The sequence below is a fragment of the Vulpes vulpes genome, chromosome 4 (assembly GCF_048418805.1).
Source record: "Vulpes vulpes isolate BD-2025 chromosome 4, VulVul3, whole genome shotgun sequence".
In the NCBI taxonomy this organism is placed as follows: domain Eukaryota; kingdom Metazoa; phylum Chordata; class Mammalia; order Carnivora; family Canidae; genus Vulpes; species Vulpes vulpes.
The window spans coordinates 48357179-48384427 of record NC_132783.1 but is presented as its reverse complement, the minus strand read 5'-3'; the positions used below and the strand labels follow the sequence as shown (position 1 = coordinate 48384427).

Sequence of the window (27249 nt, the reverse complement as noted above, 5' to 3'; positions counted from 1 at the left end):
TATGTTTGAGGGGCCTGGGTGGGTCAGTCAGTTAAGCATCTGCCTTGGGCTCAGGTCACATGGGTTAGGCCCCACATTGGGCTCCCTGCTCAGCAGGGGGGCCTGCTTCTCTCTTTGCTCCTCCCCCTCTTTTGCTCTTTTTTTTTTCTCTCTCTCTCAAATAAATAAAATCTTCCAAAAAAGTGTATGTTTGAAATTTCTTGATAAAAAGTAAAGCAAAAAATATCAGGAGATTTCAAATCCATCTTCAAAGAACATTCTAAAATTGAGGTAATGTGATTTGTTCTCTGCCTGGATTTTCAGTGTTATTTGTCTCCACAACAAGCAAAACTTTAGCTCAAGTTACTCAGGCAATGCTATCAGGTGTCCACCAGCTCTGCCTCTTGCTGTGGGCTGTTTCTTTGCCAGGAGGCGCTATATTTGGATCTACATGTAACAGTTGATACTTTGGCTCAAGTTATAAGAACCAACTCATTTCTTTTCTAGGAGGGGTTAATACTTGTTTGTCCCTGCTTATCATATTGAAATATCTGTGAAATGGATAAGATCTTTACTTTCCTAGTGGTATTTCTGCCCTTTTGATTAAAAACCCTACTAAAAGTTTTCCTTGAACTCCAAGGCTGCTTGCTGTCTCCTTTTATGCACTAGGATCCCTCAGTCAAAAATTTTATGTTTTGGGGTCAGAAATATTTCAGTGTTACAGAGACTAAGTTCTGAAATGACAACACATTGATTTAACTGTTATATAAGTATATATTTAAAAATAAAATTTAAACTGTTATACATTTAATAAATAGTACAACATCAATAATATGAAATTCTATTAAATGTAAAAAAAAGTCTATAAGAATTTTGTCAAGGAATCTGACTAGATAAATACAAAGAAAACAAGAAATGTCTTCATTTTTTTCTCCTAAAGATTAAATCCTACATAGACTTATTGGCCTAATAAATTCCGTTAAACAAAATGTTCAATTAATGTTAATTTGGAAAACTTGCTTCATTTACTTCACTGTGGTATTTGTTTTGCTCATATTTATCACAGCACTTTTTGTTACTTTAACTGTTGTGTTGAATGTATTTGTTTACAGATTTATCAAAATTATCTTTTAATGTCTAACTTTGATTAAAGCCACCCTATTAAAATTAAGGTGTATCTATATCAAGTAACCCGGGTTAAATTAAAAAATAAAATAAAATCTAGGACAAATTTGAATACTGTATTTTTCAGATTTGATTCGGATATTTGTATTTTTTTAAAGATTTTATTTACTAAAAAGAACAAAAGATTTTATTTACTTATTAGATAGAGAGAGAGAGAGGGAGAGAAAGCATGAGCGGCAGGTGGGAGGGGACAGAGGAAGAGGGAGAAAGAGGCAGGTTCCCCACTGAACATGGAGCCTGATGCTGGGGGCTCTGTTCCAGGACCCTGAGATCATGACCTGACCTGAAAGCAGATGCTTAACTGCCTGAGTCACCCAAGTGTCCCTTGACTTTGTATTGATGAAACAACCATATACATGTTCTCAAATTTTCCTTCCTAGGAGAAATTCATAGAGAAAACCAAATATTCTGTGGAGATTATAATTTGATCTTTTCACTCTTCTTCACATATTAAAAAATAAGGTACTATAATCAGGAGGTCTCATTCTGCAGGGGAGGCTATGAATCTTAATAGAAATAACAGTTTCAGGGATCCCTGGGTGGCACAGCAGTTTAGCACCTGCCTTTGGCCCAGGGCACAATCCTGGAGACCTGGGATCGAATCCCATGTCGGGCTCTCAGTGCATGGAGCCTGCTTCTCCCTCTGCCTATGTCTCTGCCCCTCTCTCTCTCTCTGACTGTGTGCAGAGATAGCATTGGTGTGCCTGTCATATAAAAAAAAAAAAACAGTTTCAGCTTAAAATATTAGAAGAAAATATTCTTTACTATCAGGTTAGGAGATTTATCTCTGAATCCTGAAATTTATTATGATCAATCTTTTTACTTTATTGTCATTTACCTAATATTCCTTGTCAGTTATATAAAACATGAAAATAGTCAAGGAAGTTTACATCTAGAATTAGAACCACATTGGGCTGAATCTGACTTGCATGAAAAGAAAACTTCAGAGATATAAACTTCCATAATATATTCTGTAAAAGCAGCCACATTTCAGTTATGTACATGTACTCAATAGTCATGTTTCAAAACCTGGTTCTGCCTATAATAGCCAGCTGTACAAATGTAAGTTATATTAACTCTGTTCTTTCATTTCCTTATCTGAAAATAAGAGTATGTAGCTCCTATGGTTGCTAGAAGAATGAAGTAAGTCAATACATATAAAGAATTCAGAAGATTATCTAGCTAGTAATGGCTACTATTTCCATTTGTTCCAAAGATATTTGTTATGTGTATATGCAAATTTCTATAACAATATATGTGTGTATAACAGTGTTATGGATGTGCTAAAAATGCTGCTCCTGATTTTCATTATAAAAGTAAAATGTTTTTAGAAAATTTGAGTACAAAAAAGCAAATAGAAGCATAACAAAATTATATCAAATTTAACCATCCAAAGGGAACCATCCATAGTATTTATAGCTAAACTTTCTCCATGAATTTTTAGATGTAAGTTTTAGTGTCTGAAGTAATAATATTTAAGTAGAAAGATGGATTTGTTATTTACACATAGCACACTGCAGTTACTTTGTTAAAGCTTTTAAATTCTAGGAAGAAGCAGGCATCAAACTTTTGGCTAACGTATGGTTTAAGAATATTTTGTCATGTGAAATAATCAGATTATGAAAATATTGAAAAATTCCAGATTTCACATCTCATAGATTTTTAAAAATGTCTGCTTACTTTTTTCATCAGTTTACCGTTACACAACTGGCAGAAAATGGCTTTGAGGAATTTCCCAGAATAGTTTTATTCTGAAATTAAATGCCAGTAGGTATATGCATATTATACAGATTGGCAGAATTTGATATGATGTATAAATTGGATATTATTAGTGGAATTCAGTATAGTTTTTGTATATGTTATTTATACATATTTATGCCTTCATATTATTCCTTATCTTAAAAACAATTCTATGCTTTAATTAGATTCTTGATGAGTTGATTGGTCATTCTTATTACTACATCCCTTTACATTTTTGCCAGAAATGGCATGCTTTACTGCATTCCACTGTGACTGCACATGTGGATACCTTCCAATGAAAATATTAGTTTCCTTGCTTTTCCCAGAGTATGTAAACGGATTTTAAAAACACTTAGCAGAGGTACTGTCTTTTGGGTGGAGAGATTTTGCTGTAAATAAAGCATGTTAAGATTAGATTTCCCCAAGGATCTTTCCAATCCAAAATACCACTTGTCTAAATAATCTTATTTGTACACTAGCATTGTTAATACTTGTGTCTTCATAGCTCCACTTTAATGAAGAGACACAAGGAAAGCATGAGAAATTCTAAACCCAGACAATGTGAAAGACTACCTAAAGGATCAGAAGAGATTACATCAGTAGTTTGGGACAAAACCATAAATTAAATAGAGTTTTAAAAAGCAATTAATGTAAAATTAATTTGGGGCTATTAAAAATTTAAATTATATAGCATATTATATAATTTATATTATCATGAAGTTAGTCAATTCATGTGGTTTTAAAAAAAGTCTGTGTTGTTTTATTCTTATTATAGGTGTGATAAATATTCTCTACAATTTGAAATGTAGAAAATTATAAAGTAAAAAATTAACAGTTTCAGGATCCCTGGGTGGCGCAGCGGTTTGGCGCCTGCCTTTGGCCCAGGGCACGATCCTGGAGACCCGGGATCGAATCCCACATCGGGCTCCTGGTGCATGGAGCCTGCTTCTCCCTCTGCCTCTCTCTCTCTCTGTGTGACTATCATAAATAAATAAAAATTAACAGTTTCATAATCCTACTTCCCAAAGATAACTCTTTTTACCCTATATGCATAGACAAAATCTAGATTTAAGATATATTTTGTGATTCAGAATAATCACCTTTGCTACTAGCTCTTTTAAAAATTGATTAAAAGTTGAAAATATAGAGGCACTTGCTTCCAGATTTTAAGTGATGGTGGGTCACACCACAGTGTAATCTAATGGAAATGCTTCTAAAAATCCTAAAATGAGAAATCCTAAAATGAGGGACACCTGGGTGGCTCAGCGGTTGAGCATCTGCCTTTGGCCCAGGGTGTTATCCTGGGATCTGAGATAGAGTCCCACATCAGGCTCCTTGCAGGGAGCCTACTTCTTCCTCAGCCTATGTCTCTGCCTCTCTCTCTCTTACTGTGTCTCTCATGAATAAATAAATAAAAATCTTAAAAAAAAAATCCTAAAATGACTAATTTAAAAAGTCATCAATTAAAAAAAATCTCAAAAGCAAAAACCACAATATTTTTACAAAAAGTGAATTTACTTTTAAAATCACATATCAACAGAGTTGATTTTGATGCTTAATAAATAAGTGTGCATAACATTCTAATGATTTATGTGATGATATTACGATAAAAAGAATCACTAATTATTTACCAGTCAGGGTCCTGAGAGGAAACAGATGGTACTCTTGGTGGTGTATAATTGATATGCAAAGGCCTATTAGTATCAGGTATAAAGCAAAGTGACCAATATTGAAAATGTTTTAATAAAGCAACACTGCACAGGGGTGTGAGCAGATCTTTCTAAACAGCTCTTACAGCATACATCTAAATCTTCTGTCTTCACAATGTCCTTAGTTCACTTAGCTCAAATGTACAAGATATCCTGATCATTCTGATTGAAAGCCGGCAGGTTTGTTTGTTTGTGTGTTTGTTTTCATTTGTCTCCTCTTGGTTTCCTCTCCTACTTTTTACATCAAGGCAAACTTCTTTAGAAACCAAGGAAAATGGATAAGCCTTCCCAGCCTGTGCGTCCCAGGCTGAGGAGATTAATTTCTTGGCATAACCAACTAATTGAGAAGTTGTGCCTCAGGTCTATTTCTCATTTTCTTGACTTTCTTCAGGTAACATTTTTCTTCATATACCAAGCTTTTTCAATTATTGACCTACAGGTTTCATTTCTGTCTCCTCTCCAAAATCACATACTCTCTATTATTTGGATCACCAACCAGATGCCTCAAAGAAGTAACTTTGTGTAAAACATCAGACTGGCTAAACCTTGGTCTTATGAGGAATATTCTCCTTTCTGAAATCTGAAACTTGGAGCTTCCTGGTACTTTTTTCAGCGCTCTTACTCTCTACTCTTTTTACTCATACCCCTCACTTGCTTTTTTTTTTTCTTTTGCTTCTAGAAACTGCCAGGAAAATGTATCGTCCCTTCAAAAATTACTCCTCTTTCTTCATAGGAGTTATATTCAACTCCCAGAAGCCCAACTTAAAATCTTGAAGCAATTTTAAAAAGTTTAAACTTTTCCACTTTTCCCTCTATCACATACTTACTCAATTACGAAGTCTTAATGGATCTGCTCAGAGAGCCTTTCCCATCCATTTACTTCTTTCCACTCTCTCTATGCTGCTTTATGCTGGCCCCTCTTCCTAGCATTCTCTCAATACTGGATTTTATTTTATTTTATTTTATTTTGGTGGAGGGCAGAGAAAGAGGGAGAGAGAGAGAGAGAGAGAGAGAGAGAGAGAGAATCTTAAGCAGGTTCCATGCCCAGTCTAGAGCCCAATGCGAGCTCCATCTCATGACCCAGAAATTGTGACCTGAGCCAAAATCAAGAATCCGATGCTTAACCAACTGAGCCACCCTGGCCTCCCACCATTCTGTATTTTAAACATTAAATATTCATACCTGTGAGTGGTTTATTTGCCTTTCAGGATTAGGACTTAAAAAAATAAATTGACTTAGAGTAATGTAGGAACTTTTTAAAGACTGGCACTTTACAGTTTATTGGGTGCAACTGTAAGAACTTGTCACAGCCATGCCATCTTGTAATTAAACGTTTCTGTTATTTTTGAAGTACGGCAAGAGGATTCTGAGTCATACATTGGATAATAAAATGTAGAGCAAACATTTATTCACTTGGGTAAATACTGCTTAGATGGAATATTCTTTTTTTTTTTTTTTTTAAAGATTGTACTTATTTATTCATGAGAGGCACACACACACAGAGAGGCAGACATAGGCAGAGGGAGAAGCAGGCTCCATGCAGGGAGCCCAATGTAATACTCGATCCTGGATCCTGGGATCATGCCCTGAGCTTCTGAAGGTAGGGGTTCAACTGCTGAGCCACCCAGGCATCCCATAGATGGAATATTCTTGAAAACTCTTCCTGCTAAATTAATCTTTTGGTCTATTTATTTCTCTTGTATGTTCTCTCTTATGCATTGGTTATGACAAATTGAAATTTTAAATATAGTTTCCTTTGTGGTGAATTCCTTTGCTTAGCCCAGAAAGTTAACAAGGCTAAGGACACTGGTCTGATTTCCCAATGGATCAGTTATCATGCTAATAGTCTGTAGTCACAGACTGTCCTTCAAATCACGGCCAACCATTTCATCGATGTTAGTCATGAACGAGACAGAAGAGTGGAGTCAGAATGGCTTGGGAGCAATTCATTCTCAAACAAGTTAAGGCATATGCTCTACCAGAAATGGTTCAGGAAGTTTGTCCCATTTCATATACAAGTAATATACATACTTATAATAATATACAAGTATTTAATTTCCATAATTTATTGCAGATTGCATTTCTCTGGCTCTCAATAGCGTTAGCTGCTATAGTTTTCCATCTTCTTTCTCTGGTCTTTAAGTTGGATGGCTTATTGAATTTACATTAATTTGTTTTTTTTACTATTATCCCACTTTAAACTGCGAGAGGAGGAGGAGGATTCAGAGGCAGGCTAGCAACTACAGGCTAACATTTGAACTTGCTAAGTAAGCAACACTCCTCTACTCTCCACTCTTCAAGATATTTACCCTCTGGTGACAACTCCATATGCTACCTGCAATTCTTGATGTCTTTATCAACCTTGTTGATTTTAACTGTATCAGCAGCAAACATGAAGAGGAGCAGAGATGGCACTCTTACAGGGGAACTCTTAGCCATTGCCCTATTGAACTGTCGCAAACTATAATTTCTTGCAAACTCAAATTTCTGAACTATAAATGAGGATGACATTTATCTACAGTTATTGTAAGGATTGCCACACTGTTTGGCACATGGTGGGTGTTTGTAAACGTCACTGTTATTATTTATTTAATTTTGAGGTGAAGGGTCAAACATGATAACATATTAAAGTGCTCCAGGGACACCTGGCTAACTCAGATTGTGGAGGGCAGGACCCTCTATCTTGGGTTGTGGGTTCCTGCCCACATTGGATGCAGAGATTACTTAAAAAAATAAAATCTTAAAAAAAAAAGTACCCCTTAAACCAGCTTTCACACTAGGAAACCTTCCCTTACAACATAATCTTGGGGGGGATGTTATGAACACTATGGAGGAGTGCCATCCAATGAAAATACAGTGGTAACTTTAAGTATCTTAGTAAGCACATAAAAAAGAAAACAGATGGGGGAATCCCTGGGTGGCTCTGTGGTTTGGCGTCTGCCTTTGGCCCGGGGCGTGATCCTGGGGTCCCGGGATCGAGTCCCACGTCGGGCTCCTGGTGTGGAGCCTGCTTCTCTCTCTGCCTCTCTCTCTCTCTCTCTCTCTCCATCTATCATGAATAAATAAATAAATAAATGTTAAAAAGAAAGAAAACGGACGAAGTTAATTTTAATATTATATTTTATTCAAATATAAAAATCTTATTCTAAAATGTAATAAATATAAAATTATTAATGAGGGGATCCCTGGGTGGCGCAGAGGTTTGGCGCCTGCCTTTGGCCCAGGGCGCGATCCTGGAGACCCGGGATCGAATCCCACGTCGGGCTCCCGGTGCATGGAGCCTGCTTCTCCCACTGCCTATGTCTCTGTCTCTCTCTCTCTCTCCCTCTCTCTATCATAAATTTAAAAAAAATTAAAAAAAATAAAATTATTAATGAGGCATTTTTACATTAAAATTTTCAAACTAAGACTTTGAAATTCAGCGTGTTTTTTTTTTTTTTTTTTAACTATAGTATCTCAACTTGGGTACTAAGTTTTCAATGGTGAAGTGAAATGTAGTTTTCCTCAAAGTTTTGTTGAACACAAATGTTACCCTGCTTCGGCTTGTAAATGTCAATTAAAATGATACAAAAAAAATTCAGTGCCTTAGTCACAGTAGCCATATTTCAAATGTTCCATAGCCATATGTGGCTAGTGGCTACCATTTCGGTCAGGGCAGTATTGGACCTTCTCTAGAAGGCTGTTGTACATTTAGGAGATTCATGGAGTTCATTCTTGGTTTACATGACCCTTGGTTAAAAACTGTCCTTTTCACTTTTTATAACCCAGTTACTTGGGTTGCTCATTGGTTGAGTGTCTGCTTTTGGCTAAGGTGGTGATCCTGGAGTCTTGGGATCAAGTCCTGCATCAGGCTCCTCGCAGGGAGCCTGCTGCTCCCTCTGCCTGTGTCTCTGCCCCCCCCCCGCCCCGCCCCACCCCCGTGTCTCTCATGAATAAACAAAATCTTTAAAAAAAAAGTCAACAAGTTACTTTCTGTATATTCACCGCACAATAAGTTTGCTTATGAATAAATTCCTTGGGATAAATCCAACAACTTTATAGAAACTGAAAAGTGGGCTACTGATTTGTTGGACTTCGAAAAAAAATAATGAGGATATACTGGTTAAACGGCTTTTGGCCCTTGCTCTCTATCCCTGAATTCTGGTCTGATCACAGAATTTAACTTGTAGATATTGTGGGTTGCCGGTTGCCACCTTCCTGACACGTAAACTTCAGGGTCTGCTCCTTTTAGGGCACGTAAAGCCCTCTCCAAAAAGCAGGCAGTAGCCGCTGAACTTGCGTAGCGAGGGATTTATCCAAAGCCCCCTTCTATTTTTAGCCGGAACAACTGCTCGCCAATTCATTTCTGGAGAGAGAAAAGCATCCGTTGCAAAACAGACACGCGGAGCGTACCTTTGCCAGGTACTGCTCGGAATCCCCCGACTACTCCCACCGAAACTCGGCAGCTCAATTGTTGTCCTGCGCCGGCTGCAGCGCGCCCCGGCAGGCCCGCGCGCCCGACTCCGCCCGCCCCGGGCAGCCTGCGCCGCCAGGGCAGCCCCGCACGGCCGGGGCGGGGCCGGGAGCGCGGGGGGCGTGTCCCCGCCTGGGGGCGGGGTCGGGCAGCGCGAGAGGGCGGAAGTCCCCGGGGGCGGTGGGGCCGGCGCGCGCACCCCGAGTCACTTGTCAGCGCTCGTCTGAGGCGGAGGCTGCGGCGGCTGCGGCGGCGCTGCGGGCTCGAGGTGAGCGGCCGCCGGGCGGGGATGCGCGGCTCCTGTAGCCAGCCCGGAGGGGGAGGAGGGGGCGAAGCGGTCTCCCTGCGCCCGGGACGCGGGGGCCGCGCGGCTGTGGAGGCGGAGGGGGCGCGCCTCGCGCGGGGCCGGCTCCTCAGGTGCTTGCGGGAGCGGCGGAGGTGAGAGCCGCGTGGGAAGACGAGCTCCCGGGGAAGGGCGGCGCGGGAGCGGCCGCGGGGCCGGAGCGCGAGCGCTGCAAGTTCCCGGAGCCCGGGTGGTCCGGCACGAGCGCGGCGGCGGCCGGGACCCGCGGGGACCCGCCGGGACCCGCCGGGCGTCCGGGCGCACCCGCGTCAAGCGCGAACCTCGTGGGGTGTGGGGAGCGGGACTCAACGCGAGAGGCGGGTTATTTCTGTTTGTTTGCTTTCTCGCTCCTGAGACGTGTTTATTTCCCCTCAGATATTAAAAATTGTGTACTTGTTTGGGCAAACTGCCGTGCGACCTGAAAGAAAGCTTTTTTTAAAAAAAAAAAAAAATCTGTGGTAATCTCCAGATTTGTTAATACTCGAGTGCTTGTTGGCACTTCTGTGGAGGCTGTGCCTTCGGTGCGTTCGATGACAGAAGTGGAGAAAGGAAGGGCGTCTGGACGGGCCAGAGCTAGGAGCGAAAATTCGTGGCCGCGTTGGGCAGGGCAGGTCCGGGGTGTGATCGCCAGCTCCCCTCCCACGGCCGCCTTCCTGACCGTCAGGGCGTCGGACCTGCCCGCCGCGGAAACAGCCCGCTCCGGAGCCTTATTTGGCGAACGGGGCTCCGCGTGAACCTCTCCTGGAAAACTGCCTGGTCGACTCCTCTCATAGTGTGCGCGCCCGTAGCTTGGGTTCTTCAGCCCCGTCTCCGTTCCCCCTCAGCTTGGGAAAAGAGAATCGCAAGATACTGCTTGTTCTTCAGACCGTTCTTGTCACTGTGAGTTGCCCTTTCCGCCTTCCCGCTCACCGAAGAGGCCAAGAAGCCGGGGGGTTAGAAGTGTGGGAATTACCAAGCTTCCTTCCCAAGGGAGAGAGCCAAGACGTTGTGTAGACTTTGCCCCAAAGAAAATTCCCAAGCTGTGTAGAGAAGGTCCAACATTTCCTTCATGTTTGAAAGCAGAATGGGCTGCTCGCTGTTTGCTGCCTGCTTCGTATTTCAGGAGGAGTTTTGGGCACTAATAACCAGGCGGAGGAGATCTGGAAAAGGACAGTGAGAATATTACCATTGCTCAGGGATCAGAATGTTTTTTTAAGGCAAGTGAAGCTAGCCCAGAGGGAATACTAGAAGTGAAATGACATGGTTCCGTAGTGCGGCTGTGACCTTGCCAGGGCTACCAATTCTAATAAACGAGGTAGGTCAGGAAGGGAGTTCCCAAGTAAAGGGAAGTTGTATGTACATGGTTTGATACATAAATTACATGCATTCTCTTGTAGGAAATAATGGGGACGGGAGAAGTTGAGCCTAACTTTCACATTCTTCTCTTGATACAAGTTAAAGATTAAAAAAGGAGGGGGCAAGCTGCCTGTGAAATATCTGTCCGCTCTACACACTTCTGATTTGTGTCATATAATTCCAGTGTCAGGGCGGTCTTTATTAGTTCTATGAAAATCTTTTATTACAGCAGGAAAGCAATTAGATTATGTATGGCCCTTTAATTTTTATATGTATCTAACAGTTTGACTTCTGGAATGGCCAGTGGGTCTTTTTAGGCCCTGTGCATATTACATCAGTCCTGAATTTGTCCTGCCATGCCACTGTAAAAGCTCATTTCTTTTCTGGTTAGATGCTGTGTAGATTTTTATTGGTTTAATTTTTCTTTAAGGGCAAGACTTGAAAGTTTTGCCTCATTTTCCCCTTATTAGAGGATGTAATCTGTTTGTTTTTATTATACACAGTAGTTCAGTATCTACATTTGCCAATATTAATTTGGTGTAATGGGATCAAAGATTTGAATGGGTTAAAAAAATGGAAAAATGTTTTAATGTAAGTAATATAAGGTGATGATTTAGTCCAACAGCACAGATTGTCCAAGCAAGTGTGCCTTCAATGGTTTTAAAATTATTAAATTATACATCTGCTGTATTTTCAATATTTTTATTTTTTAAGGTTTTATTTATTTATTCATGAGAGACACACACGGGGGTGGGGTGGGGTGGGGAGCAGAGACACAGGCAGAGGGAGAAGCAGGCTCCATACAGGGAACCCCATGTGGGACTCAATGTGGGACTCCATCCTGGGTCTCCAGGATCACACCCTGGGCTGAAGGCGGCGCTAAACTGCTAAGCCACCAGGGCTGCCCTTTAATATTTTTGAAGAGAGAAATATTTCATAGCATTACATTTTAGAAAATATCCATTTCCTCCAATTTCTCCCACCACACGTAAACATCACATCAACCAATACCAAACTCAAAGTCACACTTTTTTTTTTTTTTTAAAGATTTTATTTATTTATTCATGAGAGACAGAGAGAGAAGCAGGCTCCATGCAGGGAGCCTGACATGGGACTAGATCTGGGACTCCAGGATCAAGCTCTGGGCTGAAGGCAGGCGCTCAGTTGCTGAGCCACCTAGGCGTCCCCACACTTCTTTTAATTATATAAAAGTCCAACCATGAGAGTCATTGTGGGTGTACTTACAGCAAAACAAAAAAGACATCACTGAAGTGCTGCTTTTTTTCTAAAGCTCCAATTCCCTTTCATGCATTAAGATTAACCTTAAATTCCTACCCTATTTAGTCAGTCTCATTCACTGGTTAATGCTTTTTCTTTACTTTGCCTGATGTGGTGTGTATGTACAACAGGAAGCGGGTTCTCATTGAAGTACCAGTGCTAGAATATTGCCTATCATTGCCTGTCTAAAGGAAAAGTAAATATTGCTCTAAGTGTGGAAAATATCATGTTCCTATAAGAGGAAATACAAGTTGTAATTTATGATTGGAGAGAATAGTTTTGTGCATTAAGAAACAACTTACTTTATAGAATTTTGTATGTGGAAAGCATGAATAAGAATCTATGGATTTGCAGTCCTTTTCATATGTGAGAGTAGCTTAGAATTTAAGGATTCTTGCCAGCTGCAGGCTAAAGAGTGCATGAGGTAGAAGGGAGGGGAAAATAATTTTGAGTTAAGCCTGAAATAAAATCATCTTTCTCCTCTGTATAATGAAGTGTTGTAAAGTACTTTGAGTTAAAGTTTGTATGCAGGAAGCCACAAATTGTACTGTAGCAAGTTGTAAAACTGATCAAGTGTCTAGAAATAGATTCTGATATGGAATTTTTAGACTGTGGAAATTGGCATCAGTTTAGAATTTGTATATTAGCTCATAGATTCTTTTTTCTGAAAAGACTGAAGTGAGAACTTAATATAGACTTAAACCTCTATATTTTCTTATCCGCCCAAAACAGAATATTGAACATAATTTAGTTGAGTTTATATTAAATACATTTAAATATGTAATAGGATTTCAAATAAACATTTTTGTTAACCATCAAATTTTCCTTTACAGGTTCTTTCATTTTTTGGAATTGGACTTTGAGCTGGTAGAGCCATGAGCAACTACAGTGTGTCCTTGGTTGGCCCAGCTCCTTGGGGTTTCCGGCTGCAAGGTGGCAAGGATTTCAACATGCCTCTGACAATCTCTAGTGTAAGCAAACTTCACAGATTTTATTACAGATGTTCATTCAATGCTTAGTCTTGGAAACCTCAGGGCTGAGTTGTTGAATTCTCTGGATAACCTGTACTCATTACAATTGCTTATGGGATTTGATCTCAGCAAACTTAGTTATGTATAATAAAGGATGTGGAGGGGAGGGAATTTAGCAAGGATAACTGATTTCAGTTAAGCTTATTTTCAGTTTCCCCCATCTTATTACTGGGAAATGGAAAGTATTTGGAGGACAGACTTCAAATCTTTAAACTGTCACTAATTTGGGGAATTCTCTGGACTTCTTATGTAATATTAGAAGATTGCCCTATGGGATTTTCATCGTTCCTTTCAACTCCAAAAGCTGTTAATTAAAAAAGTGTTGATCAATATCAAATAAAAGGACTGTTTTTGGTGTTATTTCCTCAACTCCCTTTTGGTGAAGATGAAAGTCAACAATAAAATTGCCAAAGGCTACTTACCTTTGAAGAAGAATCTAGGGCTTGGATCTCCTGGATAATGGGCTTATAAATAATTGAGATTTGGTTGTTTACCTCATTACAGATTTAGTTTGAATGTATTCTGTGCATACAATTTAAGGATATGTTTTCATGGATGATGGTATTTTTTTGAGGCTTGACTATGTGTCAAGCACTGTTTTACTTTCTTCTTGCTATCAATTACTTGTATAATGTTACAGAGGGCTTTTTTTTTTTCCACAGACAAATAAATATGAATATCCACTCCCCTTTTACGTATATGGTAACATGTTATACACACTGTTTCATGTCTTTTGTTTTTCCTCAACAACTTACCACAGAGAACTTTCCCTAGAGGTTTTGTTTTGTTTCTAAACAACTGTATAGAATTCTCTCTTAGGGAAGTAGCATTTATTTAGCCAGTCCTCCATGAAGGATTGGCATGTGTATTGTTTCCAGTATTGCTATTACAAACAGTGCTGTAGTAGATACCATATAAACATAATTTTTACACATATAGTTGACCCTTGAGCAACACAGATTTGGATTGTGCAGGTCCACTTACGTGGGGATTTTTTTTTCGACAACTATATATATAATTCTGTAAATGCATTTTCTCTTCCTTATGATTTTCTTTTTTTAAAAAAAGATTTATTTATTTATTTGAGAGAGAGAATTTGTGTGAGTGCAGGGGTTTTTTTTTTTCGACAACTATATATATAATTCTGTAAATGTATTTTCTCTTCCTTATGATTTTCTTTTTTTAAAAAAAGATTTATTTATTTATTTGAGAGAGAGAATTTGTGTGAGTGCAGGGGGTGAGTGCAGGGAGAGGGAGAGAATCTCAAGCAGAGACTGCTAATTATGGAGTGCTGTGCACACCTTGCTCTCAAGTCGTTCAGATCATGACCTGAGCCAAAGTCAAGAGTTGGATGCTTAACCGACTGAGCCACCCAGGTACCCCCTTATGATTTTCTTTCTTTCTTTTTTTTTAATATTTAATTATTCATGAGAGATACAGAGAGAGAGGCAGAGACACAGGTGGAGGGAGAAGCAGGCTCCCTGCATGGAGCCTGATGCGAGACTCAATCACAGAACTCCAGGATCACGCCCTGAGCAGAAGGCAGATGCTCAACTGCTGAGCCACCTAGGTGTCCCTCCTTTATGATTTTCTTAATATTTTCTTTTTTCTAGTTTACTGTATTGTAAAAATACAATATATACAAAATATGTTTTAATTGACTGTTTATGTTTTTGGTAAGGCTTTCAATAAATAGTAGGCTACTAGTAAAGTTTTGGGTGAGTCAAAAGTTGTATGTGGATTTTCAACTGTATGGGAGGAGTCAGTGCCCCAACTCCCACGCTGTTCAAGGGCCAGCTGTGTATGTGTATGTGTAGTGTATGTGTGTGTGTGTATACATATATACGTGTGTATGTATATATGGACAAATACATATACAATTTTGGTGGGTTGTGCCAATTTATACTTCTGTGCAATGAACAAAAATACCTCCTATTCCACCCCCTGACAGCCTTGTCAGGAAACTTGGATTTTTTCCAGATGTTTTATGTGCATCATCTCATTTAAGTCTCATGTCAACCTGTGAAATAGTGGTATTATTCCCATTGTACAAAACTGTTATGAGCTCACATGGCTGGTATGGAAGAGCTGGCTTTCAAGCAATTATGCTATGCTGCTTCCCTAATAATAAATTTTATCTATAGATTGTTTCTTTAATTAGGTTGTTTCTCTAATCAGGTATTTAGGAGTCTGTTGTTTTGTTTATTTATGTGTATAAATATATGTACATATACTGCTTCTTACAATATACATACAACTTAATTTTAAAAGAAAAATGTTTGTAACACTCGAAAATTTCTGGTAAAATACTGCTAATCCCTGTTTACTAATGGAGATTTCCTTGTTTCTTGGCCATGGATTTTTAAAAGAATTTATTTTATTTTTTAAAGGTTAATTTTAATTTAGCACCAACTTCTGTCTTGATTCCAGTTAATCAGAGTTTACAAGGAAACACATATATGTAATCCAGCCTCTAAGTTTTAGGACTTCATGGTTGGATGAAATTTTAAATGGAAAGCATCCATGTGAAAATATGTCTTATGATTTATTCCTGTTTGAGCAAGGCAATTTTTTTTTCTCTTACTGAAGATCTCTTATGAGGGAAGGAATGATATTTGAATATGTCTTATTTTTATGTTCTATTAACATTTTTTATATTAAGTTTGAATATCTTTATAGATAATAGACTATAGAAAGTTATTGTTTAGTTTAAAATGCATCCATTTTTGCTGGAAAAAAAAGTCAAACAAATTGACATCTAGTGAAACAAACTAAATAATCACTTTGTTGTTTGGTAACAACTGCAAATATAGTGTGTAAATTTTGTGATACCATGCCTTTAAAAAAGTTTTCTGTGCTTCAGTTCCCTTGGCAGACAGTTTGAGGCCTAGCTCCATGTTGAGATGCTGATACAACAGAACACTGTGTACATACATATGTGCCCTCCCCTGGCACAGAAGAAATGCTTTCCTTGTGTAGACAGAGTGCTAATTAAAGGATTTTGAACATACTGATTAAAAGAGACTACGGTAACAAAGCTGCTGAGTTATTTCTGTTCTCTTACAAAAGTCTCTGCCATCTCCTCTGACCTTTTTGGGCCTTGTGCAGTGGGGCATGCAATTCATTCTGGACTGGAGAGGATGGGAAGGGGAGGGGAGGAGTGGAGGGAATGTTGGCTCAACTGTGCTGCTAGGCTGTTGGCTTTCATTGTAGTTACTTTTAACCCCTTGTGTGGTTCAGTTCAAACATGCCTAGTAGTAACATTGCCTAATAAAGATGCATGCCTAATAACTAATTTATATTGTTGTAGTAGGATTAGTAACATTATACCTCATCTTACTTAGTTCCCTAGTTGTATTTAGTTTGCCTTAATTATGTAAAATTATTGGGGTGTATTTCTGTGGTCACTGGATTATTTAATAGTGTCAAGAAGTAATTAAACCTTTTTTTTCTTTTTAAAGATTTTATTTATTCAGAGAGAGATATCACAAGCAGGGGGGTGGGATAGATGGAGAGGCAGAGCCAGATGTGGACTCTGTCTCAGGAGCAGAAGGGAAATTCTTAGCCTATTGAGCCACCCATGTGCCTAAGAAGTAATTAAAACTTGACAGCATGCTTTAAAACCATATAATTTCGTGATTCTCTTATTTTAATAATATGTATGAAATTCTTAGGGTCTGGCACATGGTATTCTCTTAGTTATAATTACCATAATATTATTACATTGTATTATTATTAATATATTATTATAAAATTAAAAAGAAAAATGTTTAGTCTTGAAATATCAAATGCCCCATAATTGTGGGTAATGTAGTCTAATTTTTTTTTTTTTTTTTTTTTACTTAGAGTCTACTGAAAAAGGAAAGTCTATTGAAAAAGGAAAAAAATCACAAGTTTGTGCTTCGCTAGGAACCTCCATGTTTATATTTACAGTTTAGAAGCATGCTCTGGTCATGTAATGCCATGTTGAACTCCACAGGGCTATTTATGTTCCCTATAACATTGGAACTCTGTGACAGGGAATGTTTTTGTGATAAGTAGGCCATTGGCTGGGACTTAAGCATTGTTTTCTTGAGATTTTGTTGTTACTAGCATGATAGCATGCTATTTTGTTCAAATAAGTGTATGAATATGCTGGATATGACTTTGTGCATTAAAATATGCAAACCATACAGGTTTTTTTGCAAACTATATAATTTTAACATTTTGTATGGATTTGCCTATTATCTATAATGTATAATTTTTGCATTCTTTTTTAGGAGGTAGGTTTCTAAGATGAGATTGGTAATTCCTGCAAACTTTAAAAAAGATCCTCAGATTACTGTAACTATATAATCACATGTCATTCTCTTCAGTTTCCTATTCTTAAAATGTAGTGCTGGCTACAGGAGTTTATAGGCTGCCTTTTTATGACCCTGTATTTATGGAAATGCCTTGAAGCCATGGAATGTGGGGATGGGTTTCATTGGAGCAGTGTGGGTTATTGGTCTTTGCCAGTATATTTTATAAGAAGAAATAGGAGACTTCTTGCACAATTCAAGGCCATATTTTGGCAAGTTGACTTTCCTCATGATGGAAATACAGGAAGGATTATATATTTGTGAATAACATGTCTTAAGTATGGCATTCTAAAGTTGCAAAACTCTGCTATGTGTTGTTTTCTGATTTATGATGTTAGAGTTTTTTTCCCTAAAATATCCTTATTTCCTGAAGATGATCTCCCAATTCTCCATAAACACATCTAGATTGTTTCTTTAATAGTTAAAAATGAGGCCAGGTATTTTAATACAAATTAGTATTAATACAAAGAATGATTTTGATTCTCAAGAGTTAGAAGAGGATTCGTTGTTACCATCTCAGACAAGATTTTAGTTGGATTTGAAAGGAGAAAGAAATTTACTATTTTCTGGAGTATGGAGTTTGACTTGGGAGTATAAGACAGAACAGAGAAAAGACAGCTGTGAAACATTTTGCCAAGAATTCATTCATGCAGCAGTTATAGGACTACTTCCTAGAAACCATTTAAGAAGATACAAAGTATTGGGTGCACAAAGGTTGCAGAGAAAAGAAATAAGTACAGTACTATTACATGGTCGTAAGACCTGTCACAAGACATAAGACCTGTCACATCATATTTGATGAAATTATGAGGTTACAGTAAGTGTTTCTCAGTTTCAGTGGGCATATATCTTTTGTATTTGTGGGTTCAGCTTCCTACAGGAGAAATTAATTGAAATGATCCTTAAAGGAAATTTGAACACTTCAGAGTCAACAATTCTATGCAATGGTTTTCAGTGCAAAGTGAAGATGAAGACTTTCTTGCCATTGTGGACTCTGAGCAAAGGACTCTGAGCAAAGTTATGAATATAGTTGAGTGATTCTCCAGACAGGCCAGCTGCAGAGTTTACCTCCTAGAGGAGGATAGAAAGAGACTTTCAGTCCTCTCAAGCTGAAATGGGAGAACCATCCTACCTTGAATAAATGGGCCCATTGTTAATTTTAAGCTGTTGAGTATTTTCTTTTACATTCCCTTCCAACTACCCTGTCATTATGCCAAGTTGGAAAGTTAATGATTTAGTTTGTAAAACTATATAATGTATATTTCATATGTATGTTCATCTTCTGCTTTTAAAATATTAATTACCTTTTGTTTGGGGCACAGAGACCAATTTTTTCCTAAGTGGCGATTTTCTATCATTGTGGTCATAAGGGTAAGGAATTTCAAAATAATTCTGAAGATGTTTTTCTGGCTTATTATTAGTGAAGAAATGAAAGATCTTATCAGTGTGTTTTGTTGTAAATTAGTAGTTTTAGAAAAGGGGAGCTTGATTTTTCAGAATTTAATTAATGTTGGGCATTTTGGAAAGTTATTTGTTAAAATAAGAGGGATTTTACTGGTCTGTAGGCCTTCTGTATCTGATAGAGGAAATAATATTGGAGATTTGGTGAAGTAAGAATAACACTTGATTTTATTTTTTAGAGAGAGAGAGTGTGTAAAAGCAGGGGGTGGGGGTGAGGCATTAAAGGGGCAGAGGGAGAAAGAAAATCTTAAGCAGGCTCCACACCACACCCAGCCCAGTGCAGAGCCAGATTCCGGGCTCGATCTCAGGACCCTGAGATCATGACCTGAGGCAGAATCGAGAGTTGGCCACTTAACTGACTGAGCCACCCTGGCACCCCAAGAATAACACTTTAAACCTAAGTAAAGGAGATTTTCACATAACTTTTTTAAGTACTCATGAATTAGGTAGAACATTTACTTAAACTGAAGATATTGAAGACTGTAGACTTATTTTCAGTTATTTTTGAGAACTTTACGATAGTTTTTGGTTAACTATGCAGTTAACCAGTTGTCTTTGTCCAAAATATCTTCTTTTCAGTAGTTCTTACCCAGATTCTCATATACCATGAGACTAGCCATAGCCTTTCCCCCAGTTACAACCACATGGAGGAAAAACTCTGATAGGAATTAATCTAGAAGCACATATTGGTCTGGACAAAAAAAGGGTGGTTTCTTTGGTGCCTTATAAGGGATAATTATGTTTCAGTTTTAGTTGGTGAGATTCTAGGTATTTTATTTAAATTCTGAGATACAGAAATATTAATATAAAATGTGACAGAACAGGACCCCGTCATGTGAACTATTAATATATGTATACATTTGCAAATAAATGACATGAAGGAATGAAAAGAGACAAAATCAGTTTTTTTTTTAAAGATTTTATTTATTTGAGAGAGAGAGAGAGAGCAAGCACAAGGGGATGAAGGGCAAAGGGAGAGGGAGAAGCAGGCTCCTCGCTGAGCAGGGAGTCCAATGTAGTTTGATCCCAGGACCCCTCCTGGGATCGCAGGATTGTGACCTGAGCTGAAGACAGACACTTAACTGATTGAGTCACCCTGCTGCCCTGAAAAAATCAGTTTAAGCAATTAATAAGTAGTGACCATGGTGACCATTAATTTAGGTATTCTAGGTGCAGAGCTACTCTGTAGCCTTCTTGGGAATGCAGGTTTGGCTTTTAAATTACAAAGTGGGAAAATCACTTTTCTAGCATGGAAACCCTGTTTTTATTAAGTTTTTTGGTTGTTTTTTTAATTTTTTATTTTTTATTTTATTTTTTTTTTAGGTAATATTTATGAAAAGACAGAGCAGACAGTATTGAATGAGTGTTTAAGGATAGGTGTGGAAGAATTTTTTATAGTATTGTAAAATCATATGTTCACTTCCCTGTCTTTCCCCATGTTTTTTTTTTTCCCTTGTTTTATGTAAGTGGAATTATCTATTGTAAATAACTCATTTCTTTTACAGCTGATGTTGATGCTCATTTTCTATGATGACTACTGGAACAAAGTCCATCGACCTCTTTGGCGTTTAGTACTCCCAGCAGGACTAGATAGTTCTAATACATGACCCTGATAGGCCTCCATGGAGGAGAGTAAAATGGACTGGGAAAGCTAACAGGAGGGAATTTAGATGGAAAGAGAAAAGAGGCAATTTTAAAAAGGCCATAGTGGGAGCACTTATTCCCTGGGTCACATTTGGTACCCAAGCATTCTTCTTAACCCTTCACTCTTTTCCTCCTTTAAAGTTTGGTTAATTTATGCTTCTTTTTAGGTAATACATTCATATGTTTTGAAATTCCAAAGATACAATAACATATAAAGGAGAGCCTCCTGTTGTCCTGCTGTTCATTTCCTCTTCTGGAAGCAGCCAGGGTTAACAGTTTCTTGTGCATACTTTCAGAGATGATCTATATAGAAAAATGTATATACATGTGTATCCCTCCTGCCCCTCTTTTCAACACAAACATTATCCTTAAAAACTATACTTTTTTTTTTTTGCGTTTTGTTTTCTTCATGTAATGACGAATCAGTAAGTATATCTTTATTCTTTTTGTGTCGCTGCACCGTTTGGATTTATCATAATTTATTCAACTAGGTTTACTGGCGCTGAAGTGTAGTTTTTGCATTTATATATATTGCATATACATGAACATATCTGCCAGATAAATTCCTAGAAATGGAATTGCTGAGTCAAAGAATTATATACATTTATAATTTTAATTGATATTGCCAAATATCTCTGTAGAGATACTCCTACCCACAATATAAGAATGCTGGTTTCCTTATACCTGTGCTAGCACACATTTCAACAGACTTTGATCTTTTCTAATCAGATGGGCCTATTTCCACTTTCTCCTTTTTATAGGGCTTAATCACAGGTAGTCTAACGGAGGATTTTCTGTTTTTAAGTGGTTCATTCTTTCCAATTTTGCATGAGAACATATGAAATAAAAATATACTGCTCTTCTATAAATGATATCATTAATTTCTAGGGATAATGTTCTTCGAACTTTTTGGTTCAGAGTTTTGATTAATAATTACCTCTATCATTTGTTTCTTTATTCTTTTTAAAAATTTATTTCCTGTTTTTAAGCAGATTTCCTCTCAATGTTAATATATTACTTCCAATTACACGTGAAAGATTTTGTTTGTTTTTTTGTTGAACAGTGTTTGGCATATTGCCCTCTCATAGACTTTCAGAAAAATTTAAGCAAATCACATTGAATAGATTCAAGGTTGTTACTTTTGGAGTTTCTCCTGGAGCTTGATATATTGTGGGATTTCAAATCCCACTCTTTTCTAGCTCACTTTAAATGATATGACAAGGAGATTGACTATTATGAGCTGTTCATTATGGCTTTGGGACATAGTAAAATTCACCCCCAGGAGACTCACTGTGTTTTCTTATCAACCTTTATTAGCCAGTGGAGCTTAACTGAAGTATTAAGTGTTGTATAACATAGTGAGTGAGACATTGTGAAGGCATACTAATGTGTGGCACAGTGTATTTCTTCATTTTACCCTGGTTTGAGCAGCAGAGTGTGTGTGTTGGTTACCTTGGTGACAAAAAGAGTAAGGATACCAGCCATGTTTGTATTTTATGTGGTTAAGGGGGAATGTGACATTTCCTTTTAAATGTGATAGAGGGATGCCTAGCTCACTCATTCAGTAGAGCATGTGACTCTTGATCTCGGGGTTGTGGGTTTGAGCCCCATGTTGGGTATAGAGATTACTTAAAAATAAAATCTTAAAATACATATGATGAAAAGAGTTTGGAACTAGGTGAGAATCTGTACTATTTGTTGTTTGAATTCTGTGACTTGTTAAACATTTTTTTTTTCCCAGAATCCAAACATTGATTCAGTAATGGCTATTGTTCTTCACGATAATTATCTTGAGTAAATTTTGATTTACTAAAATTTTATTTTGATGACATTAACAACTAAATACCATTTACCATTAGTTCTATCAGGGATTTAAGTGTGATTCGGTTCTCTTGAGGATCCAGTTATAAGCCTAGTATTTCACTAATGATTTCTGAGGTTTTAACTTTTATAGATGGTAAAATAAAAAAATTTAGTAGTGTGGTATAATGCTAGCCAGAGGACGTTGTGGATATGTTCTGAAAGTATTTATTTTCTTGAGGAAAGGTAGTGGAGGACAAATGTCCTTTAGAAAACAAATGCTTTATCCCTTAACCAGGAACACTTAGAGATGATCTGGAGAAAGAAGTTTATATATATATACAAGTATTACTACATATGTAATTTTCATGATTCTGGACATTCTCTTGAAGTATTTCTATGCTACTACTCACTATTCTACAAATAGTTCTTCTGGTCTTTTTATAGTAGACATTTTGCTTAAGTGTACCTGTATCCATTCTGGAACTTTCTAGTTACTGGTATCCAATTCTCAGAGTGATACTTTTGATAAACTTTGTCGGTCTGCATATAAATGGGCCCAGTTAATACAACTGAATTTATGGTCCAAATTTAGGGTCCATTTTGAACCCTAAAGTCCTTGGTCTCTTAACTTTTTGTGCTTACTACCTTTGTTTATTCTTACTTTTAATTCTGTACCCATCCTTTAAGGCACATTCATACCAACTGCTCTTTCAAAAATTGACTACTCTAACTTGCTTGGGTTTCCTTTCTTTCCTGTATTAAATAATAATAATAGTAATGTAAATATGCTAACATTTATCGAGCCCTTGTCATTGTCTAGGTTCTGCTCTAAACATTTTGCACATGTTCCATTATTTAATTCTCACTGATGATCCTCTGAGGAAGTATGATTTTAAAAGGGAGAGAGAGGGCAGCCCGCATGGCTCAGTGGTTTAGCGCCGCCTTCAGCCCAGGGCCTGATCCTGGAGACCCAGGATCAAGTCCCACATCAGGCTCCCTGCATATAGCCTGCTTCTCCCTCTGCCTGTGTCTCTGCCTCTCTCTCTCTGTGTCTCTCATAAATAAATAAATAAAATCTTTAAAAAAATAAAAGGGAGAGAGAAGTTAAATTACATGGCCAGAGTTACACAGCTAATAATTGATTAGGCTAATGATACGAAACAAGTTAAACTGAGTAGTAATAATGCTTTTAACCAGGATATTCTATTTTCTGGAAATAGATGACAGTTTTCACTACTGACAGCTAAGTTTGTGTATTTTTCTTTCCTTTCCTTTCTCCTTTTTTCTTTCCCCTTTCCTTTCCTTTCCTTTCCTTTCTGTTTTTAAGTAATCTTTGCACCCAATTTGGGACTCACACTCACAACCCCAGATTAAGAGTCACATGCTACACCGACATTGAGCCAGCCAGCTGACCCTGTGTGTGTATTTCTTAAAGAGAGGATACATGCTATAGAATAAAAGACATGTATAGATGGAAATAACAGATTATTAAGAAAAAATATGACAAGTTCCCAAAGGAAGTATCAGAATCATCTAAGAGATTTTTAAAATGTAGGCTCAGGCTGTAGACATTGAATTCAGGATGTTTAGAGATACATGCTGTCTGGATATTTCTCATCTGCCATTTGTGTTCCATTTTGTAAACAAATATTTGGGAACCATATATGGCTTTGCTTTTTTAAAAAACATTTTTATTATGGATCTTTTGTTACTTAGATCATTTCAGCAAAAAGACTAAGGCTAAATTCATGGGAACTGTCATTAAATAATGTGACAGATCTATTTTTCCCCAACCACCAATCCTTTCCCATTTTTCAGAGTTCAGCTACCATAGGTCAAATCCTTTTTGTAAATAAATGACAATCAGGGTTTAATTCTCTATACAATGTTGTTAAATATCTTTGTGACAAAGATTTAAAGGACTGAAGTTAGCATACTACTTAAAATATTTAAGACTTTATTAATTTATTTGAGAGAGAGAGAAAGAGTAAGTGTGTGCGCAGGAGAAGGGGCAGAGGGAGAAGCAGAGTCCCCATTGAGCAGGAATCCTGACTTAGGGCTGGATCTCAGGACAAGGCCTGAGCCTAAGGCAGACGCTTAACTGACTGAACCACCCAGGTACCCCTACTACTTATGATATTTTAATACTGTAAAATTTAATAATGTTGAATTTATCAAAGACTTCTTTTGGAATCTTTGACTATACTTGATTTTATTTTATACCTCATTGCAAAACCAGATGGTAATATGTTAAAAAGAACTAGTTACTTTTTTTTTTTAATCCCATGAACCAGAGAAAACTATAGATTTTTGGTCTTCATATTAGGTTTCATAGGAGTACAGTTAAGTGCGTATAAGTAGACCATATACTTTGTGAAATTGTGAACCTCTCTCACCAGGGGAAAAAGAACCCCTCTACACTGTGGGTCAAGATGATGCTATAATTCCCAGTTTGTGTTCAATAGACTGATAATCATAATGATAATAGAAGACAAAAGGGAAGCTAGGTTGCAATTGCAATCAGGTTTCCTCTAGATTTGTTTTGTTAATATACATAATTGATAGAATTAACTGATGAAACATTTTGGTTTCTTTGTTTTTAATTCTAGTCAGGGTTTAAGTTTCTAGAAAATGTCCTGGAGGTTACAACATATAATAACCACCTGCCTCCCAAGGTATAGTCTTACTGTGTGTCAGTCAGAATCTGTTTTCTGTAAATTTCCAACAGTTCTACTTCTGTCTTTTAGTGTCATGCACAACAAAGGATAACCCTTTCTTACTTAGCCTTTAAGATAAGTGACTGAGTTGTATTTCCCTTTTAGTCTTGTAAATACTCGTAGGAAGCCATTTCTTCAAATGTTTCTCTCATGACAGTTTGCCTCTCTTTACACTCTTGGGCATATGCTTTTAATATTGTGTGACTCTCAGAACTGAAGCTCAGATATATTAAGATCAATGCAAAAGTATAGTTATTAAGTCAGGAAACTGATTTTTGTGTGACTGGATAGTTCAGGGTTTAGGTGCTACTCTGGGCAGTAGGCTTGATGGAACTGTCAGTATTTCCTCTGTATACTTTTGTACTGTTGGAAATTTTTACAATATGTATATCTTTTGTTTAAAAAGAGAAAGTAGACTAAAACTGGCCTATACTTTGTACATGTGCAAATTCAGGCTTGTTTGGACATATCTAAAGGTTAGGATAGCCTAAGAGGGGCAAATGTTTGTTTATGGGTGTGTGCTGTTTGCATGAAAGATCAAGAAACCTCATGGGAAGGAATTCAGGAAACAGATAATTGAGTGTATTCATGCAAAGCCCCTGGAGATTTCATTATTATTTGTTACTATTATATTTTATGAGAAATGGGTAAATTCTTGGTAGAGCAGGGTCTGTCCTCTTGCTATCCTTTTCTGGTGCTGCCCTTCTCCTGAATGACCTGTGCCAGAGCCCTGAAATGGTAAGGTGAGTCAGCACATATTTATTGATCTCTTACTGTGTACTAGACCTTGAGCATACGGGGCGGTTCTCTATTTTCCGACATAAAGGTGCATGGAATATGATATGAAATATAGGTGCTTAGAAGTAGAAGAGGACATATATGTAATCAGATCTAGGAAAATAGCACTGTAATGTGCATTGACCATATAACCTGTGTCAGGATAGCAGGGAGCTTCTAGACTAGGATCTGTAGAATCCATGGAGGAGACGCGAAGTGGCAGTGGCAGGCAGAATTTGCCTATACCCACATCTGGGCATAGAGTCATTTGTTCATTATCATTATTGAGCACCTATGTGTGCTCAGTATTGGCCTAAGTACTAAAACTACAGAGCTAAACAAAACAAAGTCCTTTGTGTTGTGGACCTAATATTCTAGTAAATGGGACTGATAGTTCAAAGTATATCAATAAATAAGCGGTGTAATTTAATAAGGTGATGTGCTAGGGAATAATTGGGGGAAGAGGATGAGTGTCTGGGGGTAAGGTCTTTACCTTTAAATTGGGTCCTTAAGAAGGGCCCTTCTGACCGAGGAGGCAACATTTATTTAAGAGTAAGAAGCCAGTGATGGGAAGAGCCAGGAGAACAGCATTGCAGGCACAAAGAATTGTAAGTGCAAAAGCCTTCAGACAGGAAAGAGCTTGGTGTGTTCAAGGAATAGAAAGGGGGCCAGTGTGGCAATGATGCTGTGAGCAAGAAGGAAAGCAGAGTGAAATGAGGTAGATCTAGTGTCAGAACTCAGAGAGACGAGGTTCAAGTTACTGAGGAGGATAACATTGGGAATAATCATGAAACATTTCCTGGGGATTTAAGAGGGATTCCGATTCCTTTGGATTAGACCTGAGCTAGAGAGAGCGGGTCACTATTATTGTGATCCTTCTACAAACTGGTGTTTTTTGTAAATTGGTTTTGGTAAAAGTTTCTGGGAAAGAATTCAAAACATTTTTTGAGCAAAGAAATAAGTATATAGCCTTCCAAAGTGGCTATTTGGAAATAAAATACTCATTTTAATATATGTTTGTTTTGAAAAGTTATTTATAGTTATAACATGATACATTATTATTTTTTCATTGTTATTTGCACACTGGTTACATTTTTGGCTTTGTTTTGTGTTCTTTTAAATTTTATATGTAACTCTGAAGAAGTAGCTTGTTGCCCAGATGGCTTCTGTTTTCATTTCCTTGTGATGTTACGACCTCTTCTACTTTAATAAAGAAATACTGCATTACACTGAGGAGTTGTTTACAAATTATGTTGGTAACACTTTTGTTAGAGTATGCCTCAAAGATAAAGTGAGTGTTGGGATGTTTATTCTAGGTCTGATAGTTGAGCTGAAAAAGGTTTTAAAATGTATCTATTTTTAAAAAGAATGCTTTAAAAGCCTCTTGGTTGGTTAGCGCCCCCAATGCCAAAGGTTATGTTTTGTGACCTTTTTATTATCTTAACTGGAGGGAG

The 27249-nt window shown here is 37.6% G+C and overlaps 1 protein-coding gene across 24 annotated transcripts in view; it reads left to right on the top strand.

Annotated features, from left to right (window-relative positions):
- Positions 1 to 9190: 9190 nt before the first annotated feature.
- PDLIM5 (PDZ and LIM domain 5) overlaps positions 9191 to 27249 on the top strand; it is a 212063-nt gene continuing 194004 nt past the window's right edge. For 11 of the 24 annotated variants that reach the window (XM_072755634.1, XM_072755633.1, XM_072755631.1 and 8 more), the window contains exons 1-2: positions 9191 to 9334; positions 12856 to 12993. In XM_072755634.1, the coding sequence (XP_072611735.1) occupies positions 12898 to 12993 (96 nt within the window). In that variant the 5' untranslated portion in view covers positions 9191 to 9334; positions 12856 to 12897. Of the gene's footprint in view, positions 9335 to 9665; positions 10289 to 12855; positions 12994 to 27249 lie in introns of those variants that run through there. The other 13 variants (XM_026015593.2, XM_026015592.2, XM_072755628.1 and 10 more) reach the window with 8 other exon arrangements.